Raw genomic sequence first — 18,187 nt, forward strand, 5'->3', positions numbered from 1 at the left:
TCAACAAAACCAGCAAGAGCTCGGCACCTGAAAGATCACCACAGCACCCTCAGGGACAGCACACTCAGCCAGGTCACACTCATCCACAGCACACTCAGCCATGGCACACTCAGCCAGGGCACACTCAGCCACAGCACACTCAGGCACAGCACACTCAGCCAGGGAACACTCAGCCACAGCACACTCATCCAGGGCACACTCAGCCACAGCACACTCAGGCACAGCACACTCAGCCAGAACACACTCAGCCATGGCACACTCAGCCATAGCACACTCAGGCACAGCACACTCAGACATGGCACACTCAGCCATGACACACTCAGCCATAGCACACTCAGCCAGGGCACACTCAGGCACTGCACACTCAGCCACGGCACACTCAGGCACAGCACACTCAGCCAGAACACACTCAGCCATGGCACACTCAGCCATAGCACACTCAGGCACAGCACACTCAGCCACGGCACACTCAGCCATGGCACACACTCACCCATGGCACACACATAGCCATAGCATACACTCACCCACAGCACACACTCAGGCATAGCACACACTCAGCCATAGCACACACTCACCCACAGCACACACCCACAGCACACACTCACCCACAGCACACACTCAGCCATAGCACACACTCACCCACAGCACACACTCAGCCACAGCACACACTCAGCCACAGCACACGTTCACCCACAGCACACACTCAGCCACAGCACACATTCGCCCACAGCACACACCCACAGAACACACTCACCCACAGCACACACTCAACCACAGCACACACTCAGCCATAGCACACACTCAGCCACAGCACACACTCAGCCACGGCACACTCAGCACAGCATACTAAGCCAGAACACACTCAGCCATGGCACACTCAGCCATAGCACACAAGCCACGGCACTCTCAGGCACAGGACACTCAGGTACGGCACAGTCAGGCACAGCACACTCAGGCATGGCACACTCAGCTACAGCACTCTCAGGCACAGGACACTCAGGTATGGCACATTCAGGCACAGCACACTCAGCCAGAACACACTCAGCCATGGCACACTCAGCCATAGCACACTCAGGCACAGCACACTCAGACATGGCACACTCAGCCATGACACACTCAGCCATAGCACACTCAGCCACGGCACACTCAGGCACAGCACACTCAGCCAGAACACACTCAGCCATGGCACACTCAGCCATAGCACACTCAGGCACAGCACACTCAGCCACGGCACACTCAGCCATGGCACACACTCACCCATGGCACACACATAGCCATAGCATACACTCACCCACAGCACACACTCAGGCATAGCACACACTCAGCCATAGCACACACTCACCCACAGCATATACCCACAGCACACACTCACCCACAGCACACACTCAGCCATAGCACACACTCACCCACAGCACACACTCAGCCACAGCACACACTCAGCCACAGCACACGTTCACCCACAGCACACACTCAGCCACAGCACACATTCGCCCACAGCACACACCCACAGAACACACTCACCCACAGCACACACTCAACCACAGCACACACTCAGCCATAGCACACACTCAGCCACAGCACACACTCAGCCACGGCACACTAAGCACAGCATACTAAGCCAGAACACACTCAGCCATGGCACACTCAGCCATAGCACACAAGCCACGGCACTCTCAGGCACAGGACACTCAGGTACGGCACAGTCAGGCGCAGCACACTCAGGCATGGCACACTCAGCCACAGCACACTCAGGCACAGCATACTCAGCCACAGCACACTCAGCCACGGCACACTCAGCCATGGCACACACTCACCCATAGCACACACTCAGCCATAGAACACATTTACCCACAGCCCACACTCAGCCACAGCACACACTCAACCATAGCACACACTCAGCCATAGCACACAAACAACCACAGCATACACTCAGCCACAGCACACACTCAGCCACAGCACACACTCACCCACAGCACACACTCAGCCATAAAACACACTCACCCACAGCACACACTCACCCACAGCACACACTCACCCACAGCACACACTCACACACAGCACACACTCAGCCATAGCATACAAACAGCCACAGCATACACTCAGCCACAGCATACACTCAGCCACAGTACACACTCACCCACAGCACACACTCAGCCACAGCATTCACACATCCACAGCACACACTGAGGCACAGAACACTGAGGCAGAGCACACACTCACCCTCAGCACACAGCACACACTCACAGCACACACTCACCCACAGCAGACACTCAGGCACAGAACACTCAGCCACACTACTGAGCACCCATTTTAATTCAGACCCAATAATATAGAACCTCTGGGCCAACATCAAGCACACAAACACGGACAGCATATGCATCCCAGAAGGAGAAGGAGAAAGACACAAAACCCTAGATGCTAATAAATAATGGTTGAAAATTGTTCTCACCCGACAGAGGAATAGGACATACAGATCTAGGAAACACAGAGAGTTTCAAACAAAATAAACCCCAAAAACCCACAGGAAGATATATTGTCATTGAAACAGCAAAAGTAAAAGTAAGGAGACAATTTGAAGGCTGCTTAAGGGAAAGGCTACATCCATGCAAAGGAGACCTTAGATGTCTAGCTGGGTTTCTCAGCGGCAACTTTATAGGCCAGAAAAGGGGGCGGGGGGCTCTTTAACGTGCTAAACACAAGAGAAACTATTGTCTATAATCCACCTGGCAGCGGTGTCATTCGGAAATGAAGGAGGGTTGTTTCCCAAACAAGCAAAACCAACAGGAGGCCCCCATGATTAAACCACCAGCTTTATAAGTGTTAAACGTCTTCTTTACACAGAAAATCAAACACCATAACCTGAAATGGAAAACATGGCAAAGGAAAAAACCTCACAGGTGGGGCCAAATAGCCGTACCCAAAGCAATATACAGACTCCAGCGATCCGTGTCAGAACATGAGTGACTGCTTTTCCAGAGTCAGTGATCTAGAACAAACAGCCCTGAAGTCATGCAGAACTACAAAGGACCCGACCACAGCAACCTTGAGGAAAAAGAGCAAGTTGGAGGTATCATGCTCCCTAGATATCGAACTAAACTGTCGTCATCGTAGAAATATGGTCCTGGTATAAAAGCAGACACGTAGATTAATGGGCAAACTAATAAACACACACTATATGGTCAATTAATCTATGACAAAGAAGTCAAGAGCATACAACAGGGGAAAGTCAATATCTTAAATAAATGTTGTTAAGAAAATTGAACAGATATATTAAAAAATTAAACCAGACCATGTTCTTACACCACATACAAGAATAAACTCAGCCGAAACTGGTTTGGCTCAGTGGATAGAGCGTAAGCCAACGGACTGAAAGGTCCCAGGTTCGATTCCGGTCAAGGGCATGTACCTGGGTTGCGGGCACATCTCCCAGTGGGAGATGTGCAGGAGGCAGCTGATCAATGTTTCTCGCTCATCAATGTTTCAAACTCTCTATCTCTCTCCCTTCCTCTCTGTAAAAAATCAATAAAATACATTTTTTTAAAAAAGGAATAAACTCAGAGAAACCAAGATGGTGGCATAGGTAAACACCGGAAATTGCTGCCTCGCAAAACCCCTCCAAAAATACAAATAAAAGACAAAACGGACATCATCCAGAACCACAGGAAGGCTGGCTGAGAGGAAACTCTACAACTAGAAGGAAAGTGAAAAGTACACTGAGACTCAGAGGAGGTGTGGAAATAAAGTGCAGAAGTACAGAGTCACAAATGGAAAGGGCTGGCAACTGAGGACGAGGTTGTCTTTTTCAATCGGGAGGGAGTCTCAAACTCCTGACTGCTCTGAACTCCAGTTCCGGGCGAGTCTCTGGAGACCCAGATTCACATGGGAGAAACTGGACTGTCTGGCATCGGTCAGAACTTGAGGGCGGCTTTCACTCAGAGGTGCTTGCAGCGATTACCAGGACACTGAGACATGGGGCCTCTCAGGGTAGGACTGAGGAGCAGCCATAGCTGTTTGCACCACCCTGTTCATCCCCTGAGACCCCGTCCCACCCAAGCTGTGCACAGAGGCTTTTGCATATGAAAGGACTGGCCCTTTGCAATCTGAAAATTATCTAACAAACTGCAGCTGGGTCAGAGAGACCCAGAACTTCCAAAAGAAGGCCCAAGGCCCCACAGCAGCTTGCATTGCTTCACAGCTGGGCCTCATCTGGTCACCTCCAAACCCTAAACAAAGAAGAGGAATCTGCAGACCTCTCCATAGCTCCTTCTGGGTTGCCTCAGGCAGAGGCTAAATTAGCACCTCCTTAGAGATCCAAGAGCCAGTGTACCCAGTGGTCAGAGTGGGGCCATCCAGATTACAACTCCTCAGATCCATAAGGGACACACTCAGGGGGCAGACTCTGTGAGCACCAAAGCCCCAGTGAAGCAAGTCTTGCCCCATAAGGGTGTCTCCAGCACAGAAGTTCTCCCACTGCAGACACAGCTGATTCTCACAGCCAATTGGCCTGGAGGTCAATTCCTCCCAGTGATACCTACAACTATCAAGGCTTAACTACAACAAGACTGCGCGCAAAGCCCACAAAGGCATGCACCAAGAGTGTTCACCTCAGGTAATTGGGGAGGCTGAGCCACTGGGCCCTATAGGACACCTAGCACACAAAGCCACTCTATCAATACAGGGAAGTAGCCAAAATGTGGAGACAAAACATGTCACAAATGACAGAAATGGAGGAAAGCAAAACCACAATTATAAGGATTTTCAAGAATTTTTCTAGAAACCGCCAATAAATTTTGTGAGACCCTCAAGAAATATAGTGAGACCCTCAAGGTTATGAAAAAGGACCAACTAGAAATTAATCATACACTGACTGAAATAAAGAATATTATACAGAGATCCAACAGCAGACTAGAGGATCACAAGAATCAAGTCAAAGATTTGAAATACGAAGAAGCAAAAAACAACCAACCGGAAAAGCAAAATGGAAAAAGAATCCAAAAATATGAAGATAGTGTAAGGAACCTCTGGAACAACTTCAAGTGCACCAACATCTGAATTATGGGGGTGCCAGAAGAAGAGATAGAGCAAGATATTGAAAACCTATTTGAAGAAATAATGACAGAAAACTTCACCTACCTGGTGAAAGAAATAGATTTACAAGTCCAGGAATCACAGAGAACCCAAAACAAAAGGAATCCAAAGAGGACCACACCAAGACACATCATAATTAAAATGCCAAGAGCAAACGACAAAGAGAGAATCTTAAAAGCAGCAAGAGAAAAACAGTCAGTTACCTACAAGAGAGTACCCATATGACTGTCAGCTGATTTCTCAACAGAAACTATGCATGCCAGAAGGGAGTGGCAAGAAATATTCAAATATTCAACCAAGATTAGTCTACCCAGCAAAGCTATCATTCAGAATTGAAGGTCAGATAAAGAGCTTCATAGATAAGAAAAAGCTAAAGTTCATCATCACCAAACCAGTATTATATGAAATTCTGAAAGGTATTCTTTAAGAAGAGGATGAAGAAAAAGGTAAAGATACAAATTATGAACAACAAATACACATCTATCAACAAGTGATTCTAAAAATCAAGTGAATAAATAATCTGATGAACAGAAAAAAATAGAATAAACTCAAAACAGATGAAAGAGGTAAATGTAAGATGCCCAAACCATAAAATTCTGAGAAGAAAACATAGCAGTAAACTCTGACATCACTCTCAGTAATACTCTTTGGGATATGTTTCCCCAGACAAAGGCAACAAAAGAAACAATAAAAAAAAATGGGACTCCATCAAACCAAAAAGTTTTGCACAGCAAAGGAAACCACCAACAGAGTGAAATGACAATGCACTGAGCGGGAGGACATACTCCACCCTGATGCATCCAGCACAGGCACAAGGCAGCCCTCCTGCACGGGTGTGGGCATGCACATCGGTGCACTCTCCCTGGAAGGCAGTATGGCGCTACCTCAAAAGTGAAAAATAGAGCTACCACATGACCCAGCAATTCCATTCTGGGTATTTATCACAAAAACAAAACCCAAAATGCTGAGCGGAAAATATACATGCATCCCCACGTTTACTGCAGCATTATTTACAGCAGCCACAATATGGAAGCAGCCTAATTGTCCATCGACAGACAGGTGGATAGAGAAGATGTGGTGCATAGACTCAGTGAAACATTGCTATTTGCAACATGGATGGACTGAAAGGGCATTGTACTGTGTGAAGTAAGTCACACAGAAAGAGATAAATACCACATGATTTTACTTATATGTGGAATATAAAAACAAATAAACAAAACAGAAACAAACCCGTAGATCTGGAGAACAAATGGATGGTTGGCAGATGGGCAAGGGTGTGGGGTTGGGTCAATAGGTGAAAAAGGTTAAGGTATTAAGAAATACAAACTACTAGTTATTTTATTTTATTTACTTTACAATGGAGTAAAGACAATCTTTGCAATAAGTAGTGTTTAGAAAACTAGACCAATACCTGCAAAAAAAAATTGTGAGTTTACTTTTACAACGTACAGTATACAAAAGTAAACTCAAAATGGATTAAAGAATTAAATGTAAGACCTGAAACCATAAAAATCCTAGAAGAAAACAAGCAGGAAATTCCTTGGCATTGCTCTTAGCAATATTTTTTTGGATATGACTCCTCGGTCAAGGGCAACAAAGAAAAAATAAACACATGGGACTGCATCAAACTAAAAAGTTTATTTTTTATTTAATTAAATATTTATTGAACAAATGCAGGATAAATTAACTAGGGGGGTGTTTTAACCTAAATATACAAAAGCAACTTCAAATATTCTGAGGGCTGTCACACACAAAAATGAAAGACTTGTTCAGTGTTTCTTCAAAAGGCAGAACTTGAACCAAAGGGATAAAAATAAGCAACCGATTGGCTGCAGGATTGTTGCACAAAGTATATCACTTACCTTAATAGCTTCTTCTCAATATAATACATTCCACATGTTTCCCCTCTCCTGAAAGGAAATATTGCAACTTAATACTTCTCATGAACATCTCAGATACGTCCTTTTTCCTAGCAAGCCCTCCACTGCCAGCAAGGGATGTGCTCACATGTCAGCACAGATTCTAGTTACAAACAGACTCGCCAGGAAATGGTCTCTGCTCCTCACGATTCAGCACTCTGTACTAGTGAAGCTCAGCTAAGGAGAAAGACTGCCTATTCTCCAAAGAGTGTGCATCAGACTCCCCCACAATCCAGAGAGTGCCCCCAAGCCCCGAGCCCCAGTGAGCCACTGGAGCCATCATCCACTGGCATAGATGGAAGCATGCTGGGTGCTGCCTGCTGGGTGCTGCCTGCTGGGTGCTGGGTGCTGCCTGCTGGGTGCTGGGTGCTGCCTGCTAGCTACTGGGTGCCAGGTGCTGGGGCAGGAGGGAGTGGACAGCCACTGCTCTCCAGGAGTCAGGAGAGAGCTATTTGAGGGCTGTAGAAAGTGAAAGCTCACTGCAGGATACTAATGGGTTCCATCCAAGTTGCCAGACATTACAGAGGAGAATTGTTTCAATAGCTATTCAGCATGATGTTTAAGGACAAAACATAGCCCAAGCCAGTTGCTCAGTGGATAGCACTTCGACCTGTGGACCAAAGGATCTCAGGTTCCATTGGGGTCAAGGGCACATTCCTTGGTTGCAGGCTCCTCCCCACAGGAGGCAACCAATTGATGGGCACATCAATATTTTTCTCTGTTTTTCCCACTCTCTTCTCTCTCTCTCTCTCTCAAAAAAAAAAATCAATGGAAAAATATCCTCAGGTGAGGAATAACAAAAAAAATATAACAAAACATATATGATACACACACACATATGTGTGTGTATCTTATCATGCACTCGGTAAAGAATACTGAGATGTTTAATCCATCCAATAAATTGAAATTTAAAATTTTGCATTTCTATATTAGTCAGTATACAGGGCTCCAAAGGTGGCGATTGAATGCAAAAAGAAATCCATTTTTGAGGAAAGCTATATACTTTGTGGGCCTGGCTAGCTGTTGCGCACTGGGCACGGTGGAACAGGAAGCCTCTGACAGAGAAACCTGTTACAGGAAACATCCAGGGCCCTGCAGCTGGCATTCTGGGCAAAACCACTCATGCGGTGAAGTTGGTTTGCCATCCTGTTCTAATGTCCTCTCACAGCTGCTTCCCCAGAGCTGCCCAGGCACCAGGGATTCCCAGGTGTGCTCTGCAGAGAGCAGCAGCCCCTCTCCCCCTGCCCCTCCCCCATGCCTTCTGCAAGGAGCCCCTCTGCCCCTACCCTCTGAGCAAGGCCCCTCTCCCCTCGCCCCTCCCCCCTGCCTCCCTGCCCCTGCCCTCTGTGCACTCTGGGAAGCCTGTGCACTGATGGTGGGAGCACAGACTGTGCAGCCGCCGTGGAGAGCAGTGTGGATACTTCTCCAAAAATTAAAAAGAGAGCTCCCATTTGACCCAGCAAGTCCATTCTGAGTCTTTATCCAAAGAAATAGAAAACAATAATTCAAAAAGATATATGCCCCCCCCCCCCCCCCCCCCCCCGTTCATGGCAGCATTATTTACAAAAACCAAAATATGGAGCAACCGAGATGTCCATCAACGGGTAAATGGATACAGATGTCTGGGGTAAGCAAAAGTCGGCTTACAGTCGTGACTACATGACACACAGAGCTTATTCTGTATTATTATCATCATAACCTGCATGTCTTTTTCCATACAAACAACTACAACGCTACTGATGCCCACCCCTGTGTGTGTGTGTGTGTGTGTGTGTGTGTGTGTGTGTGTGTGTGTGTGTGTGATGGAAACTACTCAGTGATAAAAAAAAAAAAATGAAATCGTGCCATTTGCTTGGATGGGCCAAGGGGGGTTATGCTACGGGAAAATAAGTCAGACAGAGAAAGACAAATATATCATTTCACTTCTATGTGGGATCTAAGAAATCAGTGAATAAACACGACAAAGCGGAAACAGACCCACAGATACAGAGACAAGCTGATGGCTGCCAGAGGAGAGGGTGGGGAGGGGTGGGGGGAGGTAGAATATTCTAAGGGGTGACTGAGAAAGGAGCCTGGATGCTGCGCTCGCCCAGCGCCTGCTTGAGACGCTCCTTGGACCGCTTCCAGGCGGGAGTGCTCTTCCTTGGCTCGGCTCCCAGGCCCCAAGTGACAGTTAGAAGGAGAGGGGAGGGGTCGCCAAGGAGAGGAGGGATGTCAGGTTTGCCAGCGGCCGCCCTGCCCGCCCAGGTAAAGCAGGACAATCACTCACTCTGTTCAGCTGTGGAGATGCCCGGAGAACAGAGAGGAATGCCTGCCCACGGCGTCGCTGGCTCCGCACACACAGTTCAGTGTGTGGCATAAGGCCGGTCGGGAATGCGGGAGGTGGAGACGATGGAAAGTGCGGAAGTCTGAGTATCAGTCTGCCGCGTGCTGCTTCTAATGTAACTGTTTGGCGCCTCAGTTTCCCGATCTTCAAAGACTAGCCATCTACCGTGTAGACGAGTTAATATGTATAAAGGACCAGCATAGAACATGGCTGATAGCAGGTGAGCAGTCAACAAAACTGTTATGTTCCTGAGCGAAGGCAGTGAGCTCACGCTGCTGCTTGGAGAGGCCGGCTGAGGCAGCGGCTTCCCCTCCTCCTGGGGCCGCGGAAGGAGAAGCTCAAATTAGTTTCAGAAAACACAGTACGGGAAGGTCACACATACTTATTCATAGTAGAGAAAAGCAAGCTTTCTAAAAAATAGGTCAGGCTTCCATTTTTGAGAATCAGTATCAGTGTAGAAGGGGCAGGTGGCAGGCATTTAGTGGGGGCCCAGGGGGTGGGGAGGAGGGCAAAAGAGAAAGGAGAGGGGTGGGGGGGGAGTGAAAAAAGGCGGAGGGGGCGGGGGAGGCCTCTGTCTAGTGTAGGGGAGGCCCAGGGGCGGGGCTGACGTACTGGTGCCCCTGGGACCTCTTCCTTGAGCCCGCTCCTTGAACTTGGTGTTGAAAGGACAGAACAGGACTGATGGCTGTGTCCTTAACCCCTCTTCCAAGAAAAGGCCGCAGAATGTATCAGTTACTCAGCCTGCCCTTACCTCTGCCAATGGGAAAGCAGGGGAAACTAGCCCAAGGCCAAGAGTATGCTAGCCAACCCCCTGTCTTTGTGTAACCAGACCCTAGCTGCACCCTGCCCTTGCATCACTAGCCCCTGGCCCTCACTCAACCAACCAGAATCGGCCAAATCAGTGGTCAGAGTGTGCCCACCCTCCCCAAGCCCTATAAATTCTTTGTTCCCTTGGGACACAGGGCTCTCTCTTGCATCCAGTAATGGAGGCGGGGGGGGGGGGGGAACCAAGTCCTGGCCTTGAATAAAAGACTCTCTGCTTTTGCATCGGTTTGGTGCTCCCTGGTGGATCTTTGGGGGGTCTTGAAATCTGGGCATAAGAGTGTTCCTGTTGGAGTCACCACCAGCAGGACCTGGGAGGGAGGAAGGAGCAGCAGGCAGTGGAGAGGGGCAGCCTGAGGAACAGAAAACAGCCTCAGAGGTGGCCCTGCCAGTCCCCAGGTCACTCAGCACGTCTTCCTGACAGAGAGGAGGGGGTGGAGGTCTCGGGGCACAGGACTGGCTCCCTGCAGCAGGAGGTCCGCAAACCCTAGAGCTCAGGAAGGAGCTGGAGGCTCAGCTGGAGGACACCGTGGCGAGGCCCCAGGGCACAAGCTTTGCGAGCGCAACCAGAACGTGAGTTCGAGGCCCTCACGGAGAAGCCGGGGCTGGGGACCAGGTGCCTCCTCAGAGCATCAGCAGGAGATTTCCACAGTCAAGTCTGAGCTGGAGAAGGTCTTGTCTTACGAAGAGGAGTGGCCAGACGTGAGGCCTCCCACGAGCTGGAGGTGAAAGATGTGAAGAAGGAAGTGCATGACCCCCAGAGACCAGCTGGCCCTGCAGGAGGAGTTCTTAATGTTAAAAGACAAATTGGAAAGGTCATAGCGAGACGGGCTCAGGGAGGGGCAGGAGGCAGTGGGCACCGTCAAAGACAAGTAGGAGCGAGTCAGAGCCCTGCTGCCCGAGGAGAGCAAGCTGGTTGCCAGGAGGGGACAAACCCACAGCTCAAAATAGGCAACTGCAGGGCAAGCTGCAGGCCCTGGCGCCAGGAGTCCGGGCCCACTGGGAAGCTCAGATGGTGGATCATCCAGTGGGTCAGCGGTGAGAAAAACGCCAGGGTTACCTTACAGCTCTGTCTTCTAAGATGACGGAAGAGCTCGACACGTTCAGGAGCTCCGGTCTGGGGTCAGGAACACTGGATCCCCCCTGGAAAGTTGGCCGTAGTCAGAAGCTGGACATGTCTGCGCTGGAGGCCGAGATCCGGGCCGGCAGCTTGTTCACAAGAGCTAAGCAAGGTCAAGGGCTCGAACCTCTCCTTTGAAAGTAAACTAAAGGACTAGGAAGCCAAACATAGAGAATTATTAGAAGAAATGGAGATTTTGAAGAAGATGGAAGAAAAATTTAGAGCAGATACCAGACTCAAACGTCCAGAGGTTCAGGATTCTATTTTTGAGTATTTCATCACTGCGCCCTTCACATGGCCTGACCTTCAGAGCCCGCTCAGCTAGAGAGCAAGAGACTAGCTCCAAAGCCAGAAGTGTCCCGTCCACACCCGTGGCTGCGAGCACAGAGCCACAGGAGGACATGGCTCAGGCGCAGGAGCTGCCCGCGGGCGCAGGCCCTCGCTCTGGCTGGACCGAAGCCCAAAGCCCACCAGTTCAGCATCGAGTCCTTCCCCAGCCCCACTCAGTGCGGCCACTGCACCTCCCTGACCGGGGTGGGGGGCCTCCTCTGCCAGGGCTACCCCTGCGAGGAGGTCTGCTCCTTTGCTTGGCCCATCCCTCCCCAACAGGCCCAGCGCCCCCCGGGCGTGAATGACTTCGGGGGCCAGGACTGAGCTTGGGAGAACCCTCCATCTCTGAGGTCCAGGACCTGGCTGGCGGCCACCCCAGGCGTGGACTTCCCCTCGGGCAGGTCACGCAGGAAGAGCTCGCAGTCGCAGACCAGGCACAGGCCCGTTGCCACCCCCTCATCAGGCCTGTCGTCTTGGGACCTTCATGTAGTCCTTGTATTCTTTACAAAGTTGAAGAAGAAGAAAAAGGTAAAGATAAAAATTATGAACAACAAATATACATCTATCAACAAGTGAATCTAAAAATCAAGTGAATAAATAATCTGATGAACAGAATAAACTGGTGATTATAATAGAATCAGGGGCATAGAAAGGGAGTGGGCTGACAATTCTCAGGGGGAAAGGGGTGTAGGGGGTGCAGGAAGAGACTGGACAAAAAATAGTCCACCTATGGATGAGAAGAGTGGTAGGGGGGTAAGGGCAGAGGGTGGGGTGGGAACCGGGTGGAGGGGAGCTATGGGGGGAAAAAGAGGAACAACTGTAATAATCTGAACAATATTTAATTAAAATTAAAAAAGAAATGTATGCCACTGTGCATCTGCAGAGGTGCTGCCCTGCTCAGGCTACGCCAGGGAACCCTTACAAGAGGCCCATACTGTGCCCGGTTCTCACGTTGCCGCCTGCAGCACCCAGGGATCCTGGTTAATTAAGTAAGATGTGCTGCTTTTCTGGTTCTGTGGTATGTATGTCTCATTTTACATTTTTATTTTTTTTATTATTTTTTAAAAATATATCTTATTGATTTTTTACAGAGAGGAAGGGAGAGAGATAGAGAGTTAGAAACATCAATGAGAGAGAAACATTGATCAGCTGCCTCCTGCACACTCCCCACTGGAGATGTGCTCGTAACCAAGGTACATGCCCTTGACCGGAATCAAACCTGGGACCTTTCAGTCCGCAGGCCGACGCTCTATCCACTGAGCCAAACTGGATATGGCTCGTTTTACATTTTTTTTTTTTTTTCGTTTTACATTTTTAGAATTATCTTGCGATGCTTCCTATTCATGCGGGAGCCATGCCAATGGACTGTGGCCACCACTGCTTGATAGGAAACAGTGTCCAAGCCATGCTGCACCAGAAAGGCTGGATGAGTCCAGGGCAAGAGCCCGTGTTAACCAGCCCAGCACCTGCCTCCAGGGACCCACGGCCAACATCCCTGCCGACCAGGGCCCAGCCTCTGCCTGCTGGAAGCTCCTTTCCTTCCTCCAGGGGAGACTGGAAACTGTTCCTTCCAGCCATTGGGAAAACATCAGTTCCTACATACTGTGCAATAGGACCATCACTGGGATCTGGGGAGAGGGCAGTGCCTGCAGGGCTCTCTGGGGAGAGGGCATTCCCTGGGGGGCTCTCTGGGGAGAGGGCAGTGCCTGGGGGGCTCTCTGGGGGAGAGGGCATTCCCTGGGGGGTTCTCTGGGGAGAGGGCATTGTCTGGGGGGCTCTCTGGGGAGAGGGCATTGTCTGGGGGGTTCTCTGGGGAGAGGGCATTGTCTGGGGGGCTCTCTGGGGAGAGGGCATTTCTGGGGGGCTCTCTGGGGAGAGGGCATTGTCTGGGGGGCTCTCTGGGGGAGAGGGCATTCCCTGGGGGGCTCTCTGGGGGAGAGGGCATTGTCTGGGGGGCTCTCTGGGGAGAGGGCAGTGCCTGGGGGGCTCTCTGGGGGAGAGGGCATTGTCTGGGGGGCTCTCTGGGGAGAGGGCATTTCTGGGGGGCTCTCTGCGGGAGGGCAGTGCCTGCGGGGCTCTCTGCCTTCTGTCCAGCAACCCTCTCTTTTTCAGCAGGTGTCTGCTTTGATGTGAAACTAGGCCTTTCTCCTTGAATGAACAGGGACACACTGCGGGTCTGGGAGTGAAGGTGGGCGGCCTCCCCAGCACAGGAGTAGAAACAACCGGGATTGGATGTGAGCCTGCAGTGCCCTGTGAGCCCACCTGCAGGGTATTTCTCCCCCAGGCCCCCCTCTCCCCAGACTCTCTTCATTCTCCTCTGCCCTCCCCCCTGGGGGCCTCAAGTCCACCTCCCAGTCCCAGGAGGAGGGAAAGGGTCCCATGGTAGAGAACAACCACTTTTCCTGTTTCTCTGATTCAGACTGTGATGGGGCTGAGGGATCATCTGTGAGAACCAGATGTTCTGTGAGGTATTTTCACCAACAAATGGCCTTTGACTCTGTTAGAGGAATGTTTGCTCTCCCTTCTTCAAATGACAGGCAACTTTCAAATCACAGGTTTTGGGACCTTAAATGGAAGACTTGATCAGAATTCTCAGGAAAACAAGGGCTTTAGACAACAAATGCCCCTTTCACTGGAAAATTGACTACCCTAGCATCACACTGGCGGACACGCCAGGTACTTGTTAAAGGGCAGGTAGTAAACATTTGGGGCGTGCAGGCCCTCCAGTCTCGCCTCTGTCACACGGACAAATCACGCACAGTATGTGCATGATTGACATGGCTGTGCTCCAGGAGCATTTGATACAAGCAGGAGGTGGGCTTCTTGAATTGAAAACTTTATGGCAACTTTTTTTTAGGTTGTTTTCTCTATTGCTTAAGGTATTACATATGTGTCCTTATCGCCCCATTGCCCCCCCACCCTTGACTCATGCCCTCACCCCCCTGGTGTCTGTGTCCATTGGTTAGGCCTATATGCTTGCATGCAAGTCCTTTGTTTGATCTCTCCCCCTTACCCCAACCCTCCCCTACCTTCCTTCTGAGGTTGGATGGTCTGATTGATGCTTCTCTGTCTCTGGATCTGTTTTTGTTCATAGTTTATGTCGTTCATTACATTCCACAAATGAGTGAGATCATGTGATATTTATCTTTCTCTGACTGGCTTATTCACTTAGCATAATGCTCACCAGTTCCATCCATGTTGCTGCAAATGGTAAGAATTCCTTCTTTTTTACAGCAGTATAGTATTCCATTGTGTAGATGTACCACCATTTTTTAATCCACTCATTTGCTGATGGGCACTTAGACTGTTTCCAAATCTTAGCTATGGTAAATTGTGCCGCTATGAACATAGGGGGGCATATATCCTTTCTGATTGGTATTTCTAGTTTCTTGGGATATATTCCCAGAAGTGGGATCACTGGGTCAAATGGGAGTTCCATTTTTAGTTTTTTGAGGAAACTCCATACTGTTCTCCACAGTGGCTGCACCAGTCAGTATTCCCACCAGCAGTGCACGAGGGTTCCTTTTTCTCCACATCCTCGCCAGCGCTTGTCATTTGTTGATTTGTTGATGATAGCCATTCTGACAGGTGTGAGATGGTACCACATTGTCATTTTGATTTGCATCTCTCAGATTATTAGTTACTTTGAGCATGTTTTTATATGTCTCTTGGCCTTCCTTATGGAAAAGTATCTATTTAGGTCCTTTGTCCATTTTTTGTTTGGGTTGTCTATCTTCCTTTTTTTAAAGTTGTATGAGTTCCCTATAAATGTTGGAGATTAAACCCTTATTGATGATAACATTAGCAAATATATTTTCCCATGCAGTGGGCTTTCTTGTTGTTTTGTTGATGGTTTTTTTTGCTGTGCAGAAGCTTTTTATTTTGATGTAGTCCCATTTGTTTATTTTCTCTTTAGTTTCTATTGCCCTAGGAGCTGTTTTGGTGAATAAGCTGCTTTGGCATATGTCTGAGATTTTGCCTTCTGTGGATTCCTCTAGTATTTTTATGGATTCCCATCTTATGTTTAAGTCCTTTATCCATTTTGAATTTATGTTTATGTACGTTGTAAGTTGATGGTCTAGTTTCATTTTTTTTTTGCATGTATCTGTCCAATTTTGCCAACCCAATTTATTGAAGAGACTGTCTTGACTCCGTTGTATGTTCTTGCCTCCTTTGTCGAATATTAATTGAACATAGTTGTTTGGGTCAATTTCTGGGTTCTGTATTCTATTCCATTGATTTATATGTCTGTTCTTGTGCTAGTATGAGGCAGTTTTGAGAACAATGGTATTGTAATACAGCTTGATATGTGGTATTGATATCCCACCTACTTTATCCTTCTTTCTCAGGATTGCTGCAGATATTCAGGGTTTTTTTTTATTCCATATGAATTTTTGGAGAGTTTGTTGTAGGTCTGTGAAATATGTTGTTGGTATTTTAATGGGAAGTGCATTGAATTTATAGATTGCTTTGGATAGTATGGCCATTTTAATGATGTTGATTCTATCAATCCACAAACACGGTATGTTCTTTCATCTGTTTATGTCTTCCTCTATCTCTTTTTTTCAGTGTCTTGTAGTTTTTTGAGTAGAGGTTTTTTACCTCCTTAGTTAAGTTTCTTCCTAGGTATCTTATTTTTTTGGTGTGATGGTAAATGGGGTTGTTTATTCAGTCTCTCTTTCTGTAAGTTCACTGTTGGTGTATAGAAATGTCATAGTTTTCTAGGCATTAATTTTGTATCCTGCTACATTGTCAAATTCATTTATTATGTCTCATAATATTTTGATGGAGTCTTTAGGGTTTTCTATGTACAGTATCATGTCATCTGCGAGTAAGTACAGTTTTACTTCTTCTTTTCCAATTTGGATGCCCTCTATTTCTTCTTCTTGTCTGATCACAATAGCTAGTACCTCCAGTACTATGTTGAACAGGAGTGGTGAGAGTGTCTTGTTCCTGTTCTTAAGGGAAATGGTTTTAGTTTTTGTCCATTGAGTATGATGTTGGCTGTAGGTTTGTCATATGTGGCTTTTATTATGTTGAGACATGATCCTTCTATTCCCATCTTGCTGAGAGTTTTTATCAGGAAAGGGTGCTGTATTTTGTCAAATGCTTTTCCTGCATCAATTGATATAACTATGTGATTTTTATCTCTCAATTTGTTTATGTGATGTATCACGCTTATTGATTTGTGGATATTGTGCCATCCTTGCATCCCCAGGATAAATCCTACTGGGTCATGGTGTATGATCTTTCTGAGGTAATGCTGGATCCAATTTGCTAGAATTTTGTTGAGGAGTTTTGCATCTATGTTCATGAGGGATATTGGCCTGTAATTCTCTTTCATTGTGTTGTCTTTATCTGGTTTTGGTGTTAGGGTACTGCTGGCTTCATAGAATGAGCTTGGAAGTGTTCCTTCCTCTTGAATTTTTTGGAATAGACTGAGGAGAATAAGTTTTAGTTCTTCCTTGAATGTTTAGTAAAACTCCCCTGTGAAGCCATCTGGCCCTGGGCTTTTGTATGCTGGAAGCTTTTTGATGACTGGTTCAATTTCTTCCATAGTTATCAGACTATTGAGATTTTTAGATTCTTCCTGATTGAGTTTGGGAAGGTTGTATTTTTCTAGGAATATGTCCATTTCCTCCAGGTTGTCTAGTTTGTTGGAATAGAGTTGCTCATAGTATTTTTTAACAATCCTTTGTATTTCTGTGGCGTCTGTTGTTATTTTGCTTCTTTCATTTCTGATTTTGTTTATTTGGGTCCTCTCTCTTTGCTTCTTGGTGAGCCTGGCTAGAGGTTCATCAATCTTGTTTATTCTTTCAAAGAACCAGCTCTTGGTTTCATTGATCTTTTGTATTGTTTTGTTTTTTGTCTCTATGTCATTTATTTATGCTCTGATCTTTATTATTTCCTTCCTTCTGCTCACTCTGGGCTTTTCTTTTTGCTCTCTTTTTAAGTCTTTAAGTTTTAGAGTTAGATGATTTACTACTATTTTTTCTTTTTTTTTGAGGTATGCCTGTAGAGCTATAAACTTCCCTCTTGGGACTGCTTTCATTGTGTCCCATTGATTATGGATTGTTTTGTTTTCATTGTCATACATTTCCTGAATGTTTAAATTTTTTTCTTTGATCTCTTGTTTAATGGCATGCTATTCAGCTTCCAAGTGTTTGAATTTTTTTGATTGTTTGTATTGTAGTTGATTTCCTTTTTTTAAATTTATTTATTTTTTTATTTTTTTATTGCTTAAAGTAATACAAAGGGTATTACATATGTGTCCATTTCCCCCCCCTCCCCGCCCTACACAGTCCCCTAGACTCCCCTATCCCCCAGTGTCTTATGTCCATTGGTTATGCTTATATGCATGCATATAAGTCCTTTGGATGATTTCTTACCCCCCTACCTCCTATCCCCCAACCCTCCCCGGCCTTCCTGCTGCAGTTTGACAATCTGTTTGAGGCAGGTCTGCCTCTGTATCTATTATTGTTCAAAAGTTTATAATGGTCTCTATTATCCATGAATGAGTGAGTTCATGTGGTATTTTTCCTTTATTGACTGGCTTATTTCACTTAGCATAATGCTCTCCAG

At 47.3% G+C, this 18,187-nt stretch overlaps 1 protein-coding gene across 1 annotated transcript; it reads right to left on the reverse strand.

Moving 5' to 3' along the window:
* On the reverse strand, window positions 1–477 carry LOC132238892 (keratin-associated protein 4-11-like). The gene has a single exon (XM_059704894.1). The coding sequence runs from the start codon at window positions 475–477 to the stop codon at window positions 1–3; it is 477 nt and encodes a 158-aa protein (XP_059560877.1).
* Between the last annotated feature and the right edge of the window lie 17,710 nt (window positions 478–18,187).

Source organism: Myotis daubentonii, chromosome 7 (genome assembly GCF_963259705.1).
Source record: "Myotis daubentonii chromosome 7, mMyoDau2.1, whole genome shotgun sequence".
Classification (NCBI taxonomy): domain Eukaryota; kingdom Metazoa; phylum Chordata; class Mammalia; order Chiroptera; family Vespertilionidae; genus Myotis; species Myotis daubentonii.